Here is a 24,136-nt window from a genome sequence, read left to right as displayed (position 1 = left end):
GGGGACAGAGGCGCTTTAGAGAGGACTAATGAACATAGTGGAGAGGTGAAGTATTCACTCAGCGCTGGCGTAAATGAGGGAAATTCACAGTTCGTTAAGTGTTCTCTTATGTTTGCATGGAATTCCACTCTGCGTTCCACCATCATTGACATGATGACTCAGATTTTCCTTGGAAAGGTTACTTCCTCCTTACAAAACAAGAGTAGTATTTCTACACACTCATTACTACACTCATGACCCTTCAGGTTTTCCGACTCAGTGTTGGTACTGTAGTAGTTTTAGCTAAGGTCCTGTGTTCGTGGGTTGTGCTTAGGACTGCTACTGTGACCATATTACCGCCACACCGGCGGTCACGAGTCATTATGGCAGTCAAATTCCACCTGACCATTTAGTTACAGTAATTAGGTCATTAGTAGCTTACCAAACGTGCTAACTGCCTGGTACTCAGCATTCCATTGTCCCTCTAATCACTCTGACATCAATGCAAATGATATCAAAAATCGAATCAAACTCTTCATAAGAACCCATGAGCTCATGTTGCAGAACATTTCTATAGGCTATGCAATTGCATGAGAAAACAGGGATGGCCTATTAAAAATAGGAAGATCCCCCTCCGCTTTCTATAGGCTAGGCCTACTATATTTATCTCTCAACCTTCCTAATATTAAGCACATTGCTTCTCTTTATAACAGGTTGGTATGAAAATGAACCACGGGAATCGCGTCCTCCATTCACTATTTAAGTGCATAGACACGTATTGTTTTCCATTGCCCCGGTTTCAAGACATTCACATGATAATGGTCCATTCCAATTCAAAACAAATGTCACACATATATATTATTTAGTATATGCAAAGACTAGATTAAATCAAGAATCGTCTGATGGGTGACAATATTAGCCTCTCACTTGTGAATGATGTATTTTCCACTAGGAAATTCAAGGCATTATCAAGTGCTTGTCAAATCGTGAATGAGTGACTGGTGTAGTGTGTACAGCCATGCCTTTCAAGCAACTTTTTTCAAATCATCATTAGTCTCATCAAGCAGCCTTAGAATGTATTAAAACTCAAAACGTATAGCCCAACATTTGTATCACAACTCAAGTTAAATTAATAACTCTAAATGAAGCATATAGGAGTAGGCTACCAGTTTCTTTGTTAACCTATCAACACATAAGAGCTGCACTCCCTCAAACCCTTCAAATACATGTTATTTTATTCCGATATGTTCAATTGTATTCTTCATACTATATAATAATATGAAATAATGCCAAGGAATTATTTTCTGCTAAATGAACTAGTGTAGCCCACAGTCATATGGCATAGCCAGATCATGGCCTAACATCAGGACAACTCAGAGTATGCTATTCTGTTCTTCTGATATATACTACATTTTCTTCATATTATCTTTCTTTAGACTTGTCTAAAATACATCATGTATTTGTGATGGATTTATTAGACTTTAAAAAAAATGTAGATGTTCACAAAGGTCTGCATCAGTGGCTTGTAGGTAATGCGTGGAAGCCAGGAGATGCTAAATGTGTTTGTTAGTTAACGGTCAATTACCGTGAGACCTGCAGTTATTTGCTTGACAATCCCCGGGTTGACACAATTTCATGACTACCACAGCCCTAGTTCTGCTCATTTCATTTTTCTTTCTGTTTGTTTCTGTAGACCATGAGCAGAGAGGGAGTAGAGCCCCAGCAGCGGCAGTGAGTCCATGGGATGCACGGCCGACCTGTTCCGCCTACTTCTCTCAGGCCTCCAGAAGCTGAATACAGGGTGCCATTGAGAGGTGAGCGAGCTGGAGAACCCAATGTGCTTCTGATTTTATATGTGCTTCGCTCAGTTGGTTCTCCTAGAAAGAGATGGCTTTCTGTCTTTCACATACCTTTTTATTTTGTCCTGTACCTTGAAGTTACACTCTGTGGAAACATTCTCAAATTACTACAGATATTTATTCTCTGTCAGAGTGTTACTTTTTAGAGCTCACATCTGCTTTTTGTCTTTATGCTCTGTTTTAAGGGTGCTCTCAGATAGTCTTCTAGAAGTCACTGCAGCGCTTGGGCTATTGCGGCTCTACGTGATCCACACTAAGACATTATAAGGATGTTGTTATACTATATGTTGTAGAATGCATTATGCCCGGTGGTCTTTCAGTAATGTGCTACCAAGTCAGTGTGTAGTCAAGCCGTTTTGTCCTCTACGTGTGGTTGTTGTTCTCCTAATTCCAGCTGTGCGTGCGAAGTAACCATTTTAAATCACTTAACCACACTAGCCTACTTCTCTAGCTACCCCACCTTTTAGTCTACACTGTCGGAGCATACAACTGATTAAAACAAAACGATTGATTGAGGTCAGATGGAGGATTTGCAGGTCATGGCTGAGGCTGAATGGTGTCCCCACTTAACCACACTAAGTGCTGAACCTCTTAAAATGGAGGAGTAACCCCTAATCTCTTTGGCACACCATACTGTAATCCAGAGTGCGAGTATGTAAGGTGTCTTCCAAGTGAATACTCTACAGAGTTGCACTGTATACCGAAACTTCTGTACTTGTATTTTAAAGCTAATACAAGAAACTGTTCGGTACTAGAATTTCTGTTACTTTCGGTACTTCTGTCAAATGTGTCTCATGTCATATGTGGATTGAGAGGTTCGAGTCTTGTCGAGTAATTTGTCTTTATCTTCTTAAGGGAGCAGTAGTAAGCTAGCCAAGCTGCTTGCGAATGCAGCTGACACAGCTCAAGCCATTTTTGACAAGCAAACGAGAGGAGAGCGAAAATACTGACAGCATTTTTCCAGCGAAAACATAATATACCACTTCCGCAGCTGGTTGACAAAACTATGGTAATATTTTGCTTACCAAAACAACTATGCTACATGTGTTATATAGGAGTGCAGTGTAAGAGGTTTAGTTGCGAATTTTTTTTTTTTACACATGACTTTTTGCATTGCAACGTTATTCTACTACCAACTAAATTCAGATTCCTTTTTAGGGACAATGACATGAGCATTATAGTATGATTACAACCCAAAAGTAATTAATCTGTGACCGCAATATATTTAAACTACTTCACTAGCAGTTTGATAGCAGTCACCACTAGCCAGCCAGCAGCCCTGGGTCATGGCCTGAAGGGATCCAGCTTCTGTCAAATTAATGTCAAAAGTAGAATTTCTTTTGTATTTTAGTTACAATTCCTAACCTTAACCTAATTCTCCTAACCTGCTATGTTCATTTTCCTAACCTGCTGACAAACGCTGCCATGGCCGCAGCCCTGGGTGGAGCATTGCACCCTGGGAGTTGAAATGTACTCTGGGAAAAGTAGTATGCTGTGTAAAATTCATTGGATTTCTATGTTGTGTAGACTATTGCAATATGCAAGCTTAGGAAATTAACTTAAACGTTTTTTTTTGTTATTTTGGAACTAAATTATTAATTTAATATATTACATTATTTAGCTGTAATGAATCATAGAATCATTACCCAAGAACGCCAAGGTAACCTGCGTAAATTACTACCACCCCGTAGCACTCACGTCTGTAGCCATGAAGTGCTTTGAAAGGCTGGTCATGGCACACAGCGTCATCCCAAAAACCCTAGACCCACTACAATTCGCATACCGCCCAATAGATCCACAGATGACTCAAACTCCATTGCACTTCACACTGCCCTTTCCCACCTGGACAAAAGGAACAGCTACGTGAGAATGCTTTTCATTGATTACAGCTCAGCGTTCAACACCATAGTGCCCTCAAAGATCATCACTAAGCTAAGGACACTGGGACTAAACACCTCCCTCTGCAACTGGATCCTGGACTTCCTGATGGGCTGCCCCCAGGTGGTTAAGGGTAGGCAATAACACATCTGCCATGCTGATCCTCATCACAGGGGCTCCTCAATGGTGCATGCTCAGTCCCCTCCTGTACTCCTTGTTTCCCCACAACTGCGTGGCCACGCACGACTCAAACACCATCACGTTTGCCGACGACACAATGGTGGTAGGCCTGATCACCGACAATGATGAGACCGCCTACAGAGAGGAGGTCAGAGACCTGGCAGTGTGGTGCCAGGGCAACAATCTCTCCCTCAACTTGAGAAAGACAAAATAACTGATCGTGGACTACAGGAAAAGGGGGGGTGAACACGCCCCCATTCACATCGACAGGGCTGTAGTGGAGCGGGTCGAGAGCTTCCAGAGGGTAGTGCGTACGGCACAGTACATCACTGGGGCCAAGCTTCCTGCTATCCAGGACCTCTATACCAGGCGGTGTCAGAGGAAAGCCCCGAGGAAGGCCCCACCCTAGTCATAGCACTCTATCTCTGCTACCGCACAGCAAGCGGTACCGGAGCGCTAAGTCTAGGTCCAAAATGCTCATTAACAGCTTCTACCCGCAAGCCATTAGACTGCTAAACAGTTCATCAAATGGCTACCCGGACAATTTGTATTGACCCTCTTTTTTTTTAAGCTGCTGTTACTTACTGTTTTATCTATGCATTGACACTTTACCCCTACCTACATGTACATATTGCCTCAGTTACCTGGACTAACATGTACCACCGCTCATTGACTTGGTACCTGTACCCCCTGTATATATTGTTATTGTGTTGCCTTTTTTTCTGGATTTCATTTTTCGAATCGTTTTTTTTTTAACAAATATTTTCTTACTTTAAAAATAATGATTGGTTAGTTCTACACCTGTTGTATTCGGCACATGTGACACATAACATTTGATTTGATTTAGGTCTAATGAATGTCATATGACCCAAATATTATGGTCGTAGATTGAATTAACCCTGATATGTATCAAATTAAATTTGAAAACCATTTAGATTTAATTGTACAATGATTTTGTATGCTCCAAGTCTCAGATATGGTTTTTGCATTCAAACAATGTTTCTGTTACTTAATATGGTGTTTTAATTTTTGAAAGAAATAGAAAATATTTTATTTATTTTAGTAGTTATCGAAATGCTTACTTGTAGGTTCCTTCTCGACAATACAATAAGAAATAATACAAGATAAGAATATGAACATAAAGTAAATGGCTCCATAGAATAGAATAACATTTTTAGCGTAAGTATAATACAGAAAGGCACAATTTATAGTACAATATTTACACATATATCAGAGAAAGGGGAGGATTGTTTAAATTGTACATTATTAGTAATAGTAAATAAGAGGCTGGTAGAAGCAATTGTGGTGTGTGGATGTGTGCTAAGGTCCAGAGAGTAATTGCAGGTGGCCAGTCCAGTTCAAGTTTACAGCAGTCTGATAGGTCTGATAGTTTCTATCTACAAGCTAAGTGAGAGAACAGCTCGTGGCTGGGTTGTGTGGGGTCCTTGATGATGTTGTGGGACTTCCTCAGTCACTGTTTCAAGTAGATGTCCTGGAGAGTGGGAACACGGCACCAGTGATGTACTGGGCCGGATGTAGCAATTCCCGAACATAGAAATTCCCATACCAGGCTGGCGATGCAACCGGACAGGATGCTCTCAATGGTGCAGCGGTAGTATTTGGAGAGGACCTGGGGTGGAATGCCAAATTTCTTCATCCGCCTTAGGAAGTAGAGACTCATTTGCGCCCTATTGACAAAAGTGGTGGTGGTGTTAGTCTATGACAAGTCCTCAGTGATGTGGACGCAGAGGAACTTAAAACTGCAGACTCTCTACTGCAGTCCCGTTGATGTAGATCGGGGCCTGTTCCCTCTTCTGCTTCCTGAAGTCAAAAATCAACTCCTTTTGTTTTGCTGAGGTTGTTGTCCTGGCACAACATTGCCAGTTCACTTACCTCCTTCCTCCCTACAGGCTGACTTGTCGATGTTGGTTATCAGGCCTACAACCGTGGTGTCGTCAGCAAACTTGATGGAGCTGGTCTGCTGCCATGCAGTTGTGGGTGAACAGGGAGTACAGCAGAGGACCGAGGACATACCTCTGAGGGGCCCCTGTACTATTAGAGCTCTTACTAGGAATAGCGATTTACTGACTTTTTTTCATATCCACTAAGGCAACTCCAGTTAATGCCAATGTCTTTTTCAGTGGAAACCAAATAATGGAAGTGCCAAGCGGTAAACATCTGGGTGGGTTTATTTGTTGAAGCATTTGGGATTATTGTATTTTGATGGGACTAGCCTTGGAATCACAACTGAATCATGCTATGTTAACATTCACTAGTTTTAATTTCAAAGCTAAGTAATAGAGAGGGATTTTTGGGAGAGGGTTTTGTTAGGCAGTTTTAGCTCCAGCTCCCGCAGGGAGTGATGTCCCCGTGAAGCGAAAGCAGACCATACACTGATGGATGGCCTAGCTTTCTGTTCACCACAGACATGAGCCATTTTATGAAAATATAATGGGGGAACAGCAAGACGGGTACACTGAGATGGCAGGTCTCTCATTGATGGATGAGCACTACCAGCATCAACTTTAAATATAGATCAGCAAGGGATTTGGGGATGACTAAATGTTTTGGTTTGTCCTAGGTAATACCATAATGTCCCAAGTACAGACTAGGGGATTTGAACTGTGAAGGAAGTCATGCTGGAAGTGTTTGTTTAACCGGTTGGATCTCTCCATGCCTCCTTAGCTATGCTATATCCTGGGGTGTTTCTCAATAGCGTGAAGTGTCATCCTCTCCGTGATTTACTTTCCTTCATCCAAAGGGGGGAAAAAATTAACTGGTGAAAATAATTACCTGGTAGCCATCCACCATATTGCTCTCACCTCTGTAAAACCTCTAAATCAGCCCTTTGAAGGGTCACTGCTGAGTCATGTTAGGTTGTCCGCCACTCCCTCCTCCCCACTGGCCCATAAAGAGGCTGCTGTGTTAATGGTGGCAGCAGTGGAATCTGGGATGATTTGCTGCTATAGGCACTTTCTCTGTCTGCTGGTGGCCTTGGATGGGTGGGCGACTGGGCTCATGATTGATTATTACCCAGTCTGGACACTCGGGGGGGGGGGGGGGGGGGGCTAGAGATAATAAATTACGTGTTTATACAGTGCCTTCAGAAAGTATTAACACCCCTTGAATTTTTCCACATTTTGTTGTGTTACAGCCTGAATATTTAATTGCGATTTTGTAACTGGCCTGCACACAATACCCCATGTCCAAGGGGAATTATGTTTTTAGAATTTTTTACAGATTCATTCAAAAGGAAAAGCTGAAATGTCTTGAGTCAATAAGTATTCACCCCCTATGTTATGGCAAGCCTAAATAAGTTCACATTTAAAAGAAGACATTTGAATATCCCTTTGATCATGGTGAAGTTATTAATTACACGCTGGATGGTGTATCAATACAACCAGTCACTACAAAGATACAGGCATCCTTCCTAACTCAGTTGCTGGAGATGAAGGAAACTGCCCAGGGATTTCACCATGAGGCCAATGGTGACTTTAAAACAGAGTTTAATGGTTGTGATATGAGAACTGAGGATGGATTAACAACATTGTAGTTACTCCACAATACTAACCTAAATGGTAGAGTAAAAAGGAAGCCTGTACAGAATACAAATATTCCAAAACATGCATCCTGTTTGCAATAAGGCACTGGCTACACCAGTGGTCACCTTGCTACACACCCCTATCTCACCCTCACTTTGGTGTCCCTCAAGGTGAGTGGAGAGGTCTACCTTTACAACCCCTTGCTGTATGAAGGACACAAGCAGAACACTGGGCAGTGTGGCCCACTTGTAGGCCCTTAGAAATTGTGTGTGCTGTAGCCTACTTCTCTAGTAACTACCCTACTTTAGTCTACTCTGTCACACGGCTTAAAACTGGTTGAAACACCGTTTTTTTCATTTGATTGTGGCCAGATGGAGGATTTGCAGGACAGTGCTGAGGCTGGGTGGCATGTCTGTTTGGAGTATAGTATAACTCCTCTGGAAACAAGCAGGCTGGAAACCGGGACTGTCTGGGTGTCAGAGGGTGTTTGGACTCTAGAATTTCACTGTCTGTCGGTTTCATTAGGCGACTGGAACACACTCAACGACTGATCTGAAGTGGGACCCTGCTATGAACTGTATAGGGTCCTGTTGCTTGGTTGTGGCATGTTCCCCTCCTCCTTAGCCCTAGACAGATATTTATCTTTTGAGGTGAACAGACCATATATCTTTTACATATGCATGCATGGGCACACACAGATACTGCCAGTTATCTGATTAGTTAGGAACGTGTGTCTGCAGCAACATCAAGGGAGCCATAAAAATGACCCTATATCAGCATGCTGGCCCAGTTTCTTTCTTTCCCTCTTTAGACTGGAGTATGGCAGAATTCCCATACGACTGGCCACTCTCTCTCTCTCGCTCTCTCTTTTCCTATTTTTACTGCCTGACAAAGGCAGAGAGGCACACTATGCTGTGTGGAGCCTATTTGGTCAAAGCCGCACAGGAGAGAAAAGTGGAGAGAGAGTGAGCGCCAGCCAGGGAGAGAGAAAAATAGGTGGCGTGGGGGAGTTTGTGTGTGAGAGGGGGAGAAGGAGGGGTAGAGAAGGAGGGACTGGAAAGTCCATTCACATTGGTGGCATTTGGCCTGAGCAATGAGCCGCGTTTGGACTCGGAGAGAAGTTTCCCTCAGGAGAAGAGAGTAGAGAGACCGACACAGAGCTACGGGAGGATTGGAACAAATTGAGTGGCTATAACTCTTCTGGGAGCTGAACGACTTTGAAGTGGACGAGAGGAGGCCCAGTGCAGAGGCAGCTATGCGGGGGTCAGCTTGGGGTACGTGAGTAGTAACTCTGTGCTGGGGAACTTTTGGGGCTTTGAATAGGGCACTGGGGAAAAGGAAGTTTGATAGAAAATAGAAACAGGCGAGATGGTTTCCACCAGAAACTGTAGACGTAGAACATTTGTAGACAGGGTGAGCCATGAGGGTTAACTGTTACCCTTGATGCCAGGTGGTGTAATTAACCTCTCCTAGAGTTGAGTGCTTTTTATCTATTAGGTTTTTGTTTAGTCACACCTACAATTAGTTTAGTGCACTTATTTTGAGTCAGTTGGGATAAGCGAGTCTGCTAAATTATAACAAATAATGGGATGGAAGTGATCAATCCAATGACCAGAGTCATCTAAAATGGGATAGTAGCCAATGCAATGTCCTATCTCTACTAAAGATCAGTGGTTCCTGGTCCTGGGGACCCAAAAGGGTTCACATTTCTGTTTTTGCCCTAGTACTACACACCTGATTCAAATCATCAAAGCCTTTTGATGACTTGATGATAATTTGAATCAGCTGTGTAGTACTAGGGCAAAAACAGAAATGCACCCTTTGGGTCCCCAGGACCAGGATTGAGAACCAGTGCTATAGATGACTATAGCGTGGGAGAGTGCTCTCTCTCTGCTCACTGAAAACAAAAACAAAGACCGTGACAGGCAGAGAAAAGTTCTCCAGGAATGTGTGTGTGTGTTGCGTGCGCATACATGGGAGAAGAGGCCTCTCTTCCTCACTGGTCTCATCCTTGGCCATGCTCCCTTTAATTTGTTAGGCCACAAATGGAGAGAATGGCATTCAGTATGAGTGTAGGACAGACCTCATTATCCATAGAAGCATGATGACAGTCAGTATCATGATGACAACCTAACAATGTGGGATTTAGCACACTGACTGGGGCTGTGAAAAACGGGTCAATTGTCTTGGAAAGGTAGGTTGTCTGTTGGACCAAAGTAGGAATGTCACATTTTTTCCTCCGTGGTCTACTTTCAATTTTGGACACTGAATCAAGAGGGAAAGAGCGAGGGAGAGTGGATTAGATTAGGAGGGAGATGGAAAGTGGAGGAGGGGATTTCCAGACTGTTTGTTCCCAGCTGCTCATGCATAAGCTCTTGCTCTTCATTATCTCACTTTCTCTCATTTTCTCTCTTCTTTCTCTCCCTCTCCTCTCTTGTTCTAAATCAGAGGCGCTGCTCTCCGTGCCTGAATCCAAACCAGCCAGTAAAACAGCAGACTTTTTTTTACTGCCCCTGACACATCCCCTCTTGTGCACTATTTTTACACCAAAACCCCTCTGGCTGTGTGTATGTCCAACTGACTCACAAATAGGGATTTACTGCGTCCTCTTGGTTTGTATCAAAGCATGTTTGTGTGACGTTGCATACTAGCCAAGCAGGGTCTCCTGCACCTATATGTTTGTGTCCATGCATTTCTGTGTGTAACACCCATAAATGCAAAGCTTTCATGTTTGGTCTGCCCCTCTGATTAGTGTGGACCATGCCTATACAGCAGATTTCACAGCAGATTTGTCATTCAAACACTTGATTTACGTGAAGTGAATAAGCTAAATGAATGTGCTGCTCTGCTGGGTTGTAGCCTGCATCTATCAGTCCAGTAGTCTATAACCCCCTGCATCTCTATCCAGTAGTCTATAGCCCCCTGCATCTCTCAGTCCAGTAGTCTATAGCCCCCTGCATCTCTGTCCAGTAGTCTATAGCCCCCTGCATCTCTGTCCAGTAGTATATAACCCCCTGCATCTCTATCCAGTAGTCTATAGCCCCCTGCATCTCTCAGTCCAGTAGTCTTATAGCCCCCTGCATCTCTCAGTCCAGTAGTCTATAGCCCCCTGCATCTCTCAGTCCAGTAGTCTATTGCCCCCTGCATCTCTCAGTCCAGTAGTCTATTGCCCCCTGCATCTCTCAGTCCAGTAGTCTATTGCCCCCTGCATCTCTCAGTCCAGTAGTCTATTGCCCCCTGTATCTCTCAGTCCAGTAGTCTATTGGCCCCTGCATCTCTCAGTCCAGTAGTCTATAACCCCCTGCATCTCTCAGTCTATAACCCCCCTCAGTCTAGTAGTCTATAACCCCCTGCATCTGCTAAAGACATGTCCATTTTGATTAGTTAAAATGATGTCTAATAATGGGTAAGCTGCCATTGCTTCATTGCCCTTTACGGAGCGCCCCCTATAGCCGTGTCATGTGAGCGATGACACGCAGTGGTTGTTGAATCAAGGTGGACTGGTCTGGAGCCCTTCCACCTACCAGTGTTATTGAACTGAGAAACGAGTCGTTATAGCTGACGTGGCTGCAGATTCCTATTGCTGAGGGAGTGTCTGTCTGCCTGAACAAATACCTCCAGGGCTTTTCCCAGACAGACACAAACAATCTGCTCAGAGAACGTCTACGACGCTGCAGTCAGCTGAGTTGAATGAGAAACATGGCTCTATTTTGGGGCCGATGTCCTCCATGACGAAGCAGCGCTGACTTGATGTCATTGGTTAAACTAGGCCTATGTGAGTCAGTGTCATCTATCCATTTGATCTCCTTCAGAGTCTTTGAGGTGCTTAAGGAAAGGGTCCTGCCAAATACGAGTCCGCCCCGCCCGTGTGAAACAAAAACAGGACATGCGGTTTGGGGGCTATCAAAGCTGTATAGGAGACGAGTTGATTCTTTGAATCTGGTGTGTTTCCTAGGAATGCGCTGATGAACACTAATCCACTACTCTCTAGTCTGGACAGTCTCACCCATAGTTCAGGGATTACAGCTTCAGAAGAAGACAACTGGTTCCCCAAACGACTATGGGTGGAATGCATGGACAAGGCATAAGCAGTCAACCTGCTTATCCTCCCAAAATAGTGTGTTCAAGGTTTAGTGTACTTCTGCGAGCACAAATTTGTAAGAGAGTGAATGTGTTTTTATGACACTGCACGTACAGATTTTCATACATCTACAGAATGCGTTGTACTTTACTCTGTATGTAGGCCTACAGTATGTCTGTTTGTCATACAACTGGGCCAACCTTCTGAGTCAATCCATTATGATCCAATACATTAAGTAGAGATCACATTTACAACCTCTCCCCTCTGTGCTAATTAGAATGTAGTAATCACAGTTAACCTCAGTTGTAGGCATTTTTTTGTCTTGGCAGGGTGGCACAGTGCGTGGGCAGAGCCAGCAGTGGCCGTCTGGTGCCAAACTGGCTGGCTGTTTTTAAATAAGGAGCTGGCTGGTTGATAGACATGCCACAGTCCCATTAATCCTTTTCCTGATCTTAACGTGTGTGCACAGATGCATGTCTATTAGGGGTGTAATGGTACACGTATTGGTACCGAACCACATAGCCGCAGGAAGTAGGGGTGCTGCGGGGTGCCGCAGAAGTCACTCCCTGATGAATCTTAACTAAAACTCCTTAAACATGTTGACACATTTGCACCGAAATCACCCCAGGATTCCTACCACCGTATCAGAGTTTACATCCTGACTTCGTAGAGCTCTGACACTCAGTTGTCTCCCACAGGACACACCTGTCCCTGGGACATCCGTGCTGGATGACTCATACAATAGTGATGATGTGTTTAACATGTGCAGCTGGGTGCCAGCAAATCGTCACGCGCCTATGTCCTGTCTACTATTGTCTTTCTTTCCCCGGCAAACGCTGTGCCTTGGGACTGATGATGTCACAGTGTGTGTACTGTGTTGTATCACTGTTTGGATGAGGAGATCATCTGATTTAGATGAGATCACTGGTTGGTAGTCGGTTGCCACCTCACTGGAGCAGGCTAATTGGGATCCTAATAAATCAAATCACTAATAGTTGTTTACTAACCTGTTCGTGAACAGTAGCTTTTGACTTTTTAATGAGAGATGTCATTACCAATTGAGTGCCCTACGATGTTAATTCTCTCCCCCTAGTTTGCACGTCGTTGTTTTGAAAGGAGGTTGAAGGGATGTAGGGAGACGGACAGTTGCTTCCCGTCATGAGCATCATGTCAGAGACCATTTCCGATATGAGGCCTGAAGCCAATGTTTGTGCTGCTCTGTCTGTCCGTCTATTTTTAATCTACTGTATGTCTACCATATGTTAATTTTAACTGTAGGAGGAGAACATATTTTCTTTGTATCCATGCAGTTTTTATGGTTTTACCAGGGTCACAAAGTTCAAACATTATTTTCTGTAATCTGTGAACATTTATTTAGAGAATCATGGAGTCATGTATCAGTAGAACAATGTTCAGAATGCTGAGCTCTCCTTAACACGACCCTGGATGGTTCGATAGTCCAAACATGCTCCCTCTGATACATATTCCTGCTGTAAAGATTTGTTATTGCTTTGCTACTTTGAAAGTTCCCATTCATTTGACAATGTGTACCCCTGTTTCTCCCTCTGTCCCCCAGATTGTGTGGGTGTCCCACTGAGCAGCAGCCATCATGGCCCTGGTTCAGGCTCTGTCCATCCCTGCTGAGTGCCACCACACCCCCGGCCTCAGCGGAAACCCCCGCCCCCTCCCCTCTGCCCCCCACACACCCCCCAACCTCCCCTCCACCTCCAACTCCCAGGAGGCTATGGGCTCCGTCAGCAGCCTTATCGCCCAGCGCCCCGGCCCGGCCCACCTGGTGCGTCACTACCGGCCCGTTGATGTTGTCCCCGAGCCGGGCGCCACCAGGCTCCACAGAACCACGTTGGGCGCAACTTCCTGCCTGGCCTCCTTTGACACATCTCAGGATCCGCTGCTCAGTAGCCTCACTCTGCCTGGCAACAGGAAGCCTTTGATGGTGATTGGCTCCAGTAAGGACAGCGGGACCAATGGGAATTACTCGTATCTGAACCAGGACTATGTGGGAGACTGGAATGACAACACTGTGGTTCATGGTAGCCATGGGACCGGGATTGAAACAGGGGAGGCCAAGGATCGGCAGCTTGGGAGCCTCAACGGGAACGTGGAAGAACCCCCTCCCAAACTGGTCCCCGTGTCAGGGAAGCTGGAGAAGGTGAGTGTAGCCCTGTCCAGGCTATATGGAACAGTCATTCAGTCTCTTTGAAGTAGATCAATCCACTCTCACAATAACACGATTAGAAGAAATGAATGAAACATTCACTGAATATACATTAGTTACAACCTCTTACCCAACAAACCATTTGGTCTTTTCCTCTCACCTCTCAGAACATGGAGAAAACAGTGATCCGGCCCACTGCCTTCAAACCCGTCGTCCCCAAGAGTCACAACTCCATGCAGTTCCTTTCCCCTCGCCACGACAGGGCCAGTCTATCAGACTGCCAGAACAACCTCAACCTGTTGTCACCTGGTAGCCAGATGGACACCTTGCCGCCCTGCTCTGAGAATCGCAACTCCTACAGCGGCGGGCGCCACACGGGCGGGGGCAGCCAGTCCTGCTCCATTTCTGACTCGGGACGGAATTCCCTGACGAGCCTGCCCCCCTATGGCAGCATCCCCTGCAGCCTGGCGCCCGCAGACTACCCGCCTGGGAGTGCCCACCTGGAGCCCACGAAGACCGCACACGGGCACTCCAACTCGGACAGTGGGTGCTCCTCGTCCAGTAAGAGCACAGGGTCGGTGAGCGGACATGGCCAGCCCCTGTCGGACAGCGGGTCGAGCGAGCGCTCGCCAGCCCCTGTGGAGGGGGGGTACGAGGGGGTAGTGAGGGACCTGGAGGATAAGCTGAGGGAGAGAAACGTGGAGCTGCAGCAGCTCCGAGACAACCTGGACGAGAACGAAGTGGCTATATGCCAGGTACGTGGTGGGGTAGATGGACAAAAGAGCATTGGACACATTATCTTGTCATATATTCTAAAAAGCATGAAGACACCAAGCTCTCTCTCTCTCTCTCACACACACCATGTACCATCACACACACAATGACAAATGTCATGACTTATTGGGACACTAAAACCCTTACAATCACGACACACACAATGCCACCTTCACCTACCCAACCCCCGTCTTCCCTCTTTCCCCAGGTTTATGAGGAGAAGCAGAAGCGCTGTGAGCTGGAGCTGGAGGAGTTGCGTCAGAGCTGCGCCACGCGGATGCAGACCCAGTCCCAGAAGGCCCAGCGTGCCCAGCAGGTGCTCCAGCTGCAGGTCTTCCAGCTGCAACAGGAGAAGAAGCTGCTCCAGGAGGACTTCGGCCAGCTGCTGCAGGAGAGGGAGAAGCTGGAGGAGCGCTGTACCTCCTACGAGAAGATTCAGTTAGGGTCCAGGCTGGAGGAGACCAAGTGGGAGGTGAGATGGACCGTCACGGTCTGTGGCCCCATTCCAAATCCACCCATACTCTAGTCCCTACCTCCTAGGTCTTAGGCACTTCTGTAGATCTTGTTGAGGAAGTGGCTGAGGGTCTGCCCCAATGCTAGCAGTATGTGTCTACTCTGGTATAGACAATAAAGACACAGTGAATTTTACACAATCCATGAATGCCACTGTAACTCCTTTTGAGTAATTGTTGTCACAGTCGGACAGGCAATTTAAATGAAATGATTCAGTACAATGGGGTACTGATAGTGTAGTATAAATGGTATCCTCAGTAATATGCTTCCCCAGGCATGTTTGGCAGGCTAGAGCCTGGCACGGTGTCCCACCGTCATCAATCACATTGTAACAAAGACACCAAGCTCCCTGCTCTCTCTCTAATATATTTCCTCATACACTGAGTGTACAAAACATTAGGAACACTTTCCTATTATTGAGTTGTACCCCCGTTTGCCCTCAGAACAGCCTCAAATGTAGGGGCATAGACTCTACAAGGTGTCAAAAGTGTTCCACAGGGATGCTGGCCCATGTTGACTCCAATGCTCCCTACAGTTGTGTCAAGTTGGCTGGATGTCTTTTGGGTTGGGAACCATTCTTGATACACGTGGGAAACTGTTGTGTGTGAAAAACACAGCAGCGTTGCAGTTCTTGACGCACTCAAATTGGTGCGCCTGGCACCTACTACCATACCCCGTTTCAAAGCACTTAAATCTTCACCCTCTTAATGGCACACATACACAATCAAAGGCCTAAAGATCCTTCTTTTAACCTGTCTCCTCCCATTCATTTACACTGATTTGAAGTGGATTTAACAAGTTACATCAATAACGGATCATGGCTTTCTCCTGGATTCACCTGGTCAGCCTAAGTCATGGAAAGACTTACTAATGTTTTGTAAACTCAGTGTATGAGGGAATATATTCAAATGTTTACACAGTATACAGTGCATTTGGAAAGGATTCAGACCCCTTGACTTTTTCCACATTTTGTTACAGCTTTATTCTAAAATGTTTTTGTAAATGTTTTTTTCTTCATCAATCTACAGACACAATACCCCATAATGACAAAGCAAAAACAGGTTTTTACAATTTTTTACAAACGTATTAAAACATTTTTTTTAAATGTATAGTGTTCAGACCCTTTACTTTGTTGAAGCACCTTTGGCAGCGATTACAGCCTCGAGTCTTCTTGGGTGTGACGCTATATTATCTCGGCACACCTGTATTTTGGAAGTTTCTCCCATTCTTCTCTGGTTGGATGGGGTGTGTTGCTGCACAGCTATTTTCAGGTTTCTCCAGAGATGTTCCATCGGATTCAAGTCAGGGTTCTGGCTGGGCCACTAAAGGACATTCAGAGACTTGTCCCGAAGCCACTCCTGCATGGTCTTGGCTGTGTGCTCAAAGTCTTTGTCCTGTTGGAAGGTCAACCTTCGCCCCAGTCTGAGGTCCTGAGCGCTCTGGAACAGGTTTTCATCAAGGATCTCTCTGTACTTTACTCCGTTCATCTTTCCCTTGATCCTGACGAGACTCCTAGTCCCTGCCACCGAAAAAACATCCCCACAACATGATGCTGCCACCGCCATGCTTCACCGTAGGGATGGTGCCAGGTTTCTTCCAGACGTGACGCCTGGCATTCAGGCTAAAGAGTGTAATCTTGGTTTCATCAGACCAGAGAATCTTGTTTCTCATGGTATGAGAGTCTTTTAGGTGCCTTTTGGCAAATTTGTATGTACCTTTTACTGAGGAGTGGTTCTGTCTGGCCACTCTATGATAAAGGCCTGATTGGTGGAGTACTGCAGAGATGGCTGTCCTTCTGCAAGGTTCCTCCATCTCCACAGAGGAACTCTGCAGCTCTGTCAGAGTGACCATCGGGTTCTTGGTCACCTCCCTGACTAAGGTCCTTCTCCCCCAATTGCTCAGTTTGGACGGTTTGCCAGCTCAAGGAAGAGTCTTTGTCGGTTCCAAACTTCTTCAATTTAAGAATGATGGAGGCCACTGCTTTTTGGGACCTTCTATTTAGCAGAAATGTGTTGGTACCCTTCCCCAGATCTGTGCCTCGACACAATCCTGTCCCCGAGCTCTACGGACAATTCCTTCGACCTCATGGCTTGGTTTTTGCTCTGACATTCACTTTCAACTGTGGGACTTTATATAGACAGGTATGTGCCTTTCCAAATTATAACCAATCAATTGAATTTACCACAGGTGGACTCAAAGTTGTAAGAAACATCAAGGATGATCAATGGAAACAGGATGCTCCTGAGCTCAATTTCAAGTCTCATAGCAAAGGGTCTGAATACTTAAGTCAATCATTCTAAAAACCTGTTTTCACTTTGTCATTATGGGGTATTGTGTGTATATTGATGAAGAATTAATTTTATTGAATATATTTTAGAATAAGGCTGTAAAGTAACAAAATGTGGAAAAAGTCAAGGGGTCTGAATACTTGTCATATTCCCACATATTTGTGGTGTGTTTCCTCTATATGACACTAGTTGTGTTTCATCCAGGTGTGTCAGAAGTCTGGTGAGATCTCCCTGCTGAAGCAGCAGATGAAAGATGTCCAGGGGGAGCTGGCTCAGCGCATGGGGGAGATAGTCTCTCTGCGTGGACAGCTTCGGGACTCCCTTGGTGAGCTCACCACCAGCCAGGGCCTGCTGCAAGAGGCCAACACTTCCGGCCACACGCGCACCATGGAACTGGAGGTGTGCCAGAACGAGCTGCAGCGCCGCAAGAGTGAGGCCCAGCTCCTCCGCCAGAAGGTGGGCCGACTGGAGGAGGAGACTGCCCGCCTCCGTGCTTCCGCCATCAATCAGACAAGCCTCCAGAGCCCTGCCCACAATGGTGGTGGAGGCAGGCAGTGCCAGGCCTACCCAGAGGGGAAGGAGCCACACTTGTTGACCTATGAGAGCGACGAGGCCAGGGCCTATGAGAGCGAGGTCCTCCAGAGCCTCCGGCTGCAGATGGACGGTCTGAGGGCGGAGTTAGCCACAGAACGCCAGCGGGGGGAGGAGCAGGCGTGTAGCTTTGAGGAGGAGCACAGGGTCTGGCAGGAGGAAAAGGACAAGGTGATCCAGTATCAGAAGCAGCTGCAGCAGAACTACGTGGGGATGTACCGGAGGAACCGGGCGCTGGAGCGCATGCTGCGCAAGCTCAGTCTAGAACTGGAGACCCGGGACGAGCTGGAGGAGCAGGATGAAGGCAGTGGCAACGAGATCAACTTTGACGAGATCACCGCTACTGAGATCTGACACCACCACTTTTTCTCTCTGTCTCCTCCTCCATCTCCCTATCAGCCATATACAACTGATCCCCTAGGAGCATCTATAGGAATCCAGATAGCCTCTATAATGACTTAGTAGGTCAGGATCCTTCCTTATGGTTCCTTCAGCGTCTCTACAGTATGTAGTAGTCTGTCTAGTTGGTCTACTCTCCGTATGTTCCTGCTTTTCCACGCCGTCTCACTGTCTCATTAGTATGGTTGACTCCCGCTGGCTAATGTCGATACATACACGAAAGAATGCACACACACACTTCTGTCACTCACAGACATTGTGAGTTGATGTGGTTGAATGAGAGTTCACTAACCGGGAGAGTGATTTTGAAGTCTGTTGAGTCTCGTACAGCGTGGAGGGAATACATCCATTTTTTTTAATTTTTTTTTAATAGATATTCCTAGAAGTACTCGGTGAACATCATGTAAACACATAGGGGGGCTCGGCTCTCTTCCTAGGAATTTGTACTTCCTCGTCATTCACTGTGGGTGGTCTTGTGTTCTTGGTAGGCAGAGCTTGATAACACTAGTGTTCTTCAGCATGTTCTCAGATACTACAGGTTCAATGCAGATACTTCAGGTTCAATGGCAAAAAAAGGGAAACGCTTCAATGTTACCAAAAGCCTCCTCATTCCATGTGACACATTTATCTAAATATGGACCTTAGTGGTCTTGAATTTCTGTATCTATACAGTATCTCTAGCTAGAAAACGAGACACCGTGGAAATTCAAGGTAAAATTCGCTAAAGCACACTCAGATATGCTTTCTATTATTGTGAAGAGAATCGACTTTACCTTGGATCTCCCTACACCGACTTACAAAAGCATGGATGGATGAATCTCTATGGATCTTTGTTTCTCTGGCAATATTTGTACGCTGCACTGGCTGTTTGTGAAGGTGCTTTTTGTACAGGCTGTGAGAGAAGACATGCACTAAGTGAGCGACGTTTCGGGCTCTATTCAATCCACATTGCGGAAGTTCCGTGTTTGAGTAATCTAAATTTAAAGGTAATGTTCCCGTGTTAGCACAGACGGCATTCACAGTAACCACTGTATATGTTAGAATCTATCTCTACCGCTTCAGTGACACAGATTTAATAGAGCCCGTCGTCTTTTAAAAAGATAAGTCCTATCATGGTCAGTCTAATTTATCTTTTCATCAACTTCTGTATAAAAAACAAAACCATTCACAAGAGGATGACACTTAAATGTCCCTTATCGCTGTTACCCCTTCATTGTAGATATCCTTAATACTGACATCGTATATGGTGAAATATAATAGATTTCTTAGAGATATAATCTATTTCAAAGTAAACATAGCCACTGTGAATAGACCAAAGCAATGTCACATGTCCTGTTGGTTCCTTACAGTACCATGTCTGCATATTGGTGTATGTGTGAATGCTACACATGGTTCTACAGTACCATTTTTTTACATGAAATGTATATTTTCATGCTGTAAATGTCTTGTACCAACTGACTCTGTTTTTAATAAACGAACGATAAAACGAATAGCTGCGTTTCAAATGGATTACTGATGGTTGGCTCTAAACTTCATTTTATGACAAACTGTTACATAATTACAACGGTTTGGTTAAATTATCATAAAGCATGTATTGAATGGTTGATTCTATTAGGTCAGACAAGGAACATCAAGCCACAGAAGTAAAAAATGATCAGATACTCTTTTATTTTATGATGTTAAGCCCTGTTTATACACGTACATTGTGATAACATGTCACTCTCCTCCTTTATCTAGATTGTATCGCCTGTGTAGACACTTCTCTTGACACCAAGAATTTGAGAAACTTAGGGCATGTTTATAACTGATATCAACATGTTCATGACTGACAGGTGGATGTGATCTAAGCCTGCCATCTTCTGGTCACTAGCAGCACTCCCACCCACCTCTCCACACTGGCTCAGACAAACAACCATTAGTTCACTTCACAGGGGTCCTGAAAGGCAGTCGGATTACAGTTTGCATAAATTAGCTGGTGTGTTAATGATTTAAGTATAATTCTAAGAAATGTCTATATATAGATGTGTATATTTATTTTGCATAATTTTCGAAAGTGTCTAATGATAAATAAAATAACATAACTAATGTAAAAGGAAGAATTGTGTGAACTGGTCTACTATTGGCTCAGAGTGGCTTGATGCTTTAGGACAGCACACAAGTCACTGTCTGCTGATTCCCATGGCGGCAGGTCTCTTCCTCCCCTCGTTTAATTGGTCAGATCCTCCTGGGTCCCCATAGAGGGAACAGAAGTTTCCTATTAGACCACATAATTCCTTCAGACCTTCACTTTTCACTATAGCCTGTGGAGCTTCTGTTTGTGTTGCTCCTAGGCTTTAGGTCTTGGAACTCCAAACCAAACCCCATTTTTCTGTGAAGGGAGTCAGTCTTTAGTCAGGGACTACATCATTAGTGGGTAAATTATCTTTATTGCAGATAGATTGTGGCTTCCATCAATGTAATTGTCTGCATCATTTCCAATACCCCATATTTTTGTGGTAAATATATAAAGTACCAGTCCAAAGTTTGGACACACCTACTCATTCCAGGGTTTTTCTTTATTTTTACTATTTTCTACATTGTAAAATAATAGTGAAGACATCAAAACTATGAAATAACACATATGGAATCATGTAGTAACCAAAAAAGTGTTCTTCAAAGAAAAAAAAGTGTTCTTCACAGATTCTTCAAAGTAGACACCCTTTGCCTTGATGACAACTTTGCACACACTTTGCATTCTCTCAACCAGCTTCATGAGGTAGTCACCTGGAATGTATTTCTATTAACATGTGTGCCTTGTTAAAAGTGAATTTGTGGAATTTCTTTCAACAATGCGTTTGAGCCAATCAGTTGTGTTGTGACAAGGTAGAGGTGGTATACGGAAGATAACCCTATTTGGTAAAAGACCAAGTCCATATTATGGCAAGAACAGCTCAAATAGACAAAGCAGGACTACAGTCCATAATTACTTTAAGACATGAAGGTCAGTCAATCTGGAAAATTTCAAGAACTTTCAAAGTTTCTTCAAGTGCAATCACAAAAAACACCAAGCGCTATGATGAAACTGGCTCTCATGAGGACCGCCACAGGAAAGGAAGGCCCAGAGTTACCTCTGCTGCAGAGGATAAGTTAATTAGAGTTTACCCGCCTCAGAAATTGCATCCCAAATAAATGCTTCAGAGTTCAAGTAACAGACACATCTCAACATCAACTGTTCAGAGGAGACCGTGTGAATCAGTCCTTCATGGTTGAATTACTGCAATGAAACCACTACTAAAGGACACCAATAATAAGAAGAGACTTGCTTGGGACAGGAAACATGATCAATGGACATTAGACCGGTGGAAATCTGTCCTTTGGTCTGATGAGTCCAAATTTGAGATTTTTGGTTCCGATTTTTTTTGGGGGGGGGGCAAAATGGCGCCATAGAGAGAACACTGTGTTTCAGCGAGCTCCCGTGGCATTCGTAAATGTATATTTTTACATTAATCTCCTAGCTTGACAAAGTGGTAGAATTGGCTAAATACGTTATCCTACAATGAGTCTTGGCGGCTATTTCTCAAAAATCTCCGACAACATGCCCAACAAAACTTCCCTTTTAAATGGTCTCCCTCAGGTTTTATGTATCTGGGAATATTTGTAACTTCTAAATTCCAGCAAATGTACAAAGCCAATTTGTTCCCTTGTTTGATACAATAAGAGAGGATCTGGAGCGCTGGAACTCTCTCCCGATTTCTTGGTTGGGTAGAATATCCCTCTTGAAAATGAACATTTTACCTAGACTACTTTACCCAATCCAAATGATCCCAGTATTACTCTCCAATAAGGTAATACAGGATGTAAATGGATGGCTATGTTCCTTTATATGGAGTGAACGCAAGCCAAGACTTAAGATGGCAATATTGCAGCTATGGGTGGCTATGGGTGGCTTGGATCTGCCCAATATCAGGTTCTATCAGTGGTGTGCCCACCTATGTTATATTTCTGACTGGATCACAAACGATGACTCCTCTTTTGGTTAGACATTGAGACTTCTCTTTCAAAATACCCCTTACAGGATCTTTTATTTTTCAGAAGTTTCAAGTCTGTAGAAGATCACTGCAATAATCCCGTTACATTTAACACACTCAACGTATGGAGGTCAGTTCAACGCTTCCTGGGAAGGTCCAAACTAACCTCTGCTCTTACCCCAATTCTTAACAACCCAGATTTTGGTCCAGGATTGCTGGATGCTGGCTTTCACTTTTGGCTTAATAAGGGCATACGCAGACTAAATGACTTATTTGCTGATAAGATTTTATTGTCATTTGAGCAGATGGTTGAGAAATATCGACTCCCAAAGCAGGACTCTTTCCGGCTTCCTACAAGTAAGACATTATATTGTGAAGAGCACCACCTTAATTGGTAACCCTGATATGTCTGTCATTGAAAGAATGCTTTTTTTCCCACAAAGGAAAATGTAAGTCTGTTTTATGATGTTGTAAGGTCCTTTTCTGCTGTCAACACACAGAGGGTGAAACAAGTGTGAGAGAAAGAATTGTCTGTTACTACTGGCGAAGAGATGTGGGAGGACATTTGGAGATATGCAAAAACAATATCTATATGTAATCGTACTAGAGCAATCCAATTAAGAATAATACACAGATTGCATATATCCCCAAATCGCAGACATGCTTTTAGCCCCACTTCCTCTTCCCCTCAGTGTCTTAAATGCAAAACTGATACAGGCACCCTAAACACATTGTTTATGGTCATGTACCAAAATACAAAGAAACTGGTCTGGTGTTCTGCAAGAAATTGAAAAGATCCTAGGGGTTGATCTAGAATTGGACCCAGTTTCTTTACTGTTAGGTCTCCCTAGTAGGCATGTTACTTCTGTGGGTAAGAGGAGGCTTTACAACATCCTTACCTTCACAGCGAGGAAAAACATCCTTTTACAGTGGATTAGTGATAAGGTTCCTTCTATTAAAGATTGGCATAAGATACTATTTGAATGGGTGCCTCTGGAATATCTGAAATGTACATTACATTCTAAAACAGATCAGTTCTACAAAATGTGGGAACCTTATTTAAATGACCTAGAACATGAGGTATCAGCTATTATGCTACAAGGATTCTCTTAGAATGGTGGTGATCTATGTATTTCAGAATGACACTGTACGTTCCATGTGTGGAACCTAACTTCTTGGTTTAAACTGAGCTTTTTGGTTTAATTTCTGTTTGTAAATTTGTTTAAAATGCATGTATTGAGAGACGCAATGATGGGGATGGGGTGAGAGAAGCGCCGAGCGGGAAGAGGAAAATGGTGTGTGTGTGTGTGTGTGTGTGTGTGTGTGTATGTACAGTACATGCATGCAGCCCCAACTCAAAAAACATCCTAGATACATCATGCTGAACTGAGTTTGCCAAGCACTACGGTATTGATGTTAAAACAGAAGAGTGTTGGTGGCCAGAAACTTTCTTGCCCGGAAAAGAGAGGCTGGATGTCCTCCCAAAGATATGCTTGCTGTGCATAACCTCCTGGATGATGATATGTTTCCTTCTCTGAAGGAAATCATTCAGGTTGCCCTCACAGTTCCAGTGAGCAGCTGCTCCTGTGATTGGTCCTTTAGTGCACTGCGCCGGATGCACTCCTGGTTGCGTAAGACAATGGGTCAGAAAAGGCTTGCAAGTCTTGCAGTCATGTCCATTGCGGGTGAAGTGCTTGGGCCACTAAGCCACAATAGTGTTATTGACCACTTTGCCACCTTTAAAAATAGGAGATACACTTTGATGCATCCAACCACAAAATAACCATCAAAAGAGAGAAGCAGGAGGAGCAGTTCTGTAATATAGGTTGTAATATTTGTTTGGGATCTAACTTTTTTATAAGATTTATA

General features: G+C 44.3%; 1 protein-coding gene across 2 annotated transcripts; it reads left to right on the top strand.

Annotated features, from left to right (window-relative positions):
* Positions 1–1,671: 1,671 nt before the first annotated feature.
* LOC109870386 (leucine zipper putative tumor suppressor 2 homolog) lies at positions 1,672–19,750 on the top strand. Of its 2 annotated transcripts, none has more exons than XM_031805107.1 (5): positions 1,672–1,793; positions 13,096–13,689; positions 13,863–14,450; positions 14,678–14,941; positions 17,475–19,750. In XM_031805107.1, exons 2-5 carry the CDS (start codon positions 13,129–13,131, stop codon positions 18,213–18,215), a joined length of 2,154 nt encoding a protein of 717 aa, XP_031660967.1. In that variant the 5' UTR covers positions 1,672–1,793; positions 13,096–13,128; the 3' UTR covers positions 18,216–19,750. The 2 variants fall into 2 exon arrangements, with proteins under 2 accessions (XP_031660967.1, XP_020316464.2); XM_020460875.2 differs by lacking the exon at positions 1,672–1,793 and adding an exon at positions 8,280–8,712.
* Positions 19,751–24,136: the final 4,386 nt, after the last annotated feature.

Source organism: Oncorhynchus kisutch, linkage group LG25 (genome assembly GCF_002021735.2).
Source record: "Oncorhynchus kisutch isolate 150728-3 linkage group LG25, Okis_V2, whole genome shotgun sequence".
Classification (NCBI taxonomy): Eukaryota; Metazoa; Chordata; class Actinopteri; order Salmoniformes; family Salmonidae; genus Oncorhynchus; species Oncorhynchus kisutch.
The sequence above is the reverse complement of the archived record's forward strand: the minus strand, read 5'-3'. Positions and strand labels throughout refer to the sequence as shown.

Bases quoted from the DNA above. Each gene is read 5' to 3' on its own strand.
- LOC109870386 (XM_031805107.1), top strand. From the start codon at position 13,129: ATGGCCCTGGTTCAGGCTCTGTCCATCCCTGCTGAGTGCCACCACACC. The intron at 13,690-13,862 runs GTGAGTGTAGCC...CTCACCTCTCAG, and splicing joins TGTCAGGGAAGCTGGAGAAG to AACATGGAGAAAACAGTGAT. The intron at 14,942-17,474 runs GTGAGATGGACC...TGTTTCATCCAG, and splicing joins TGGAGGAGACCAAGTGGGAG to GTGTGTCAGAAGTCTGGTGA.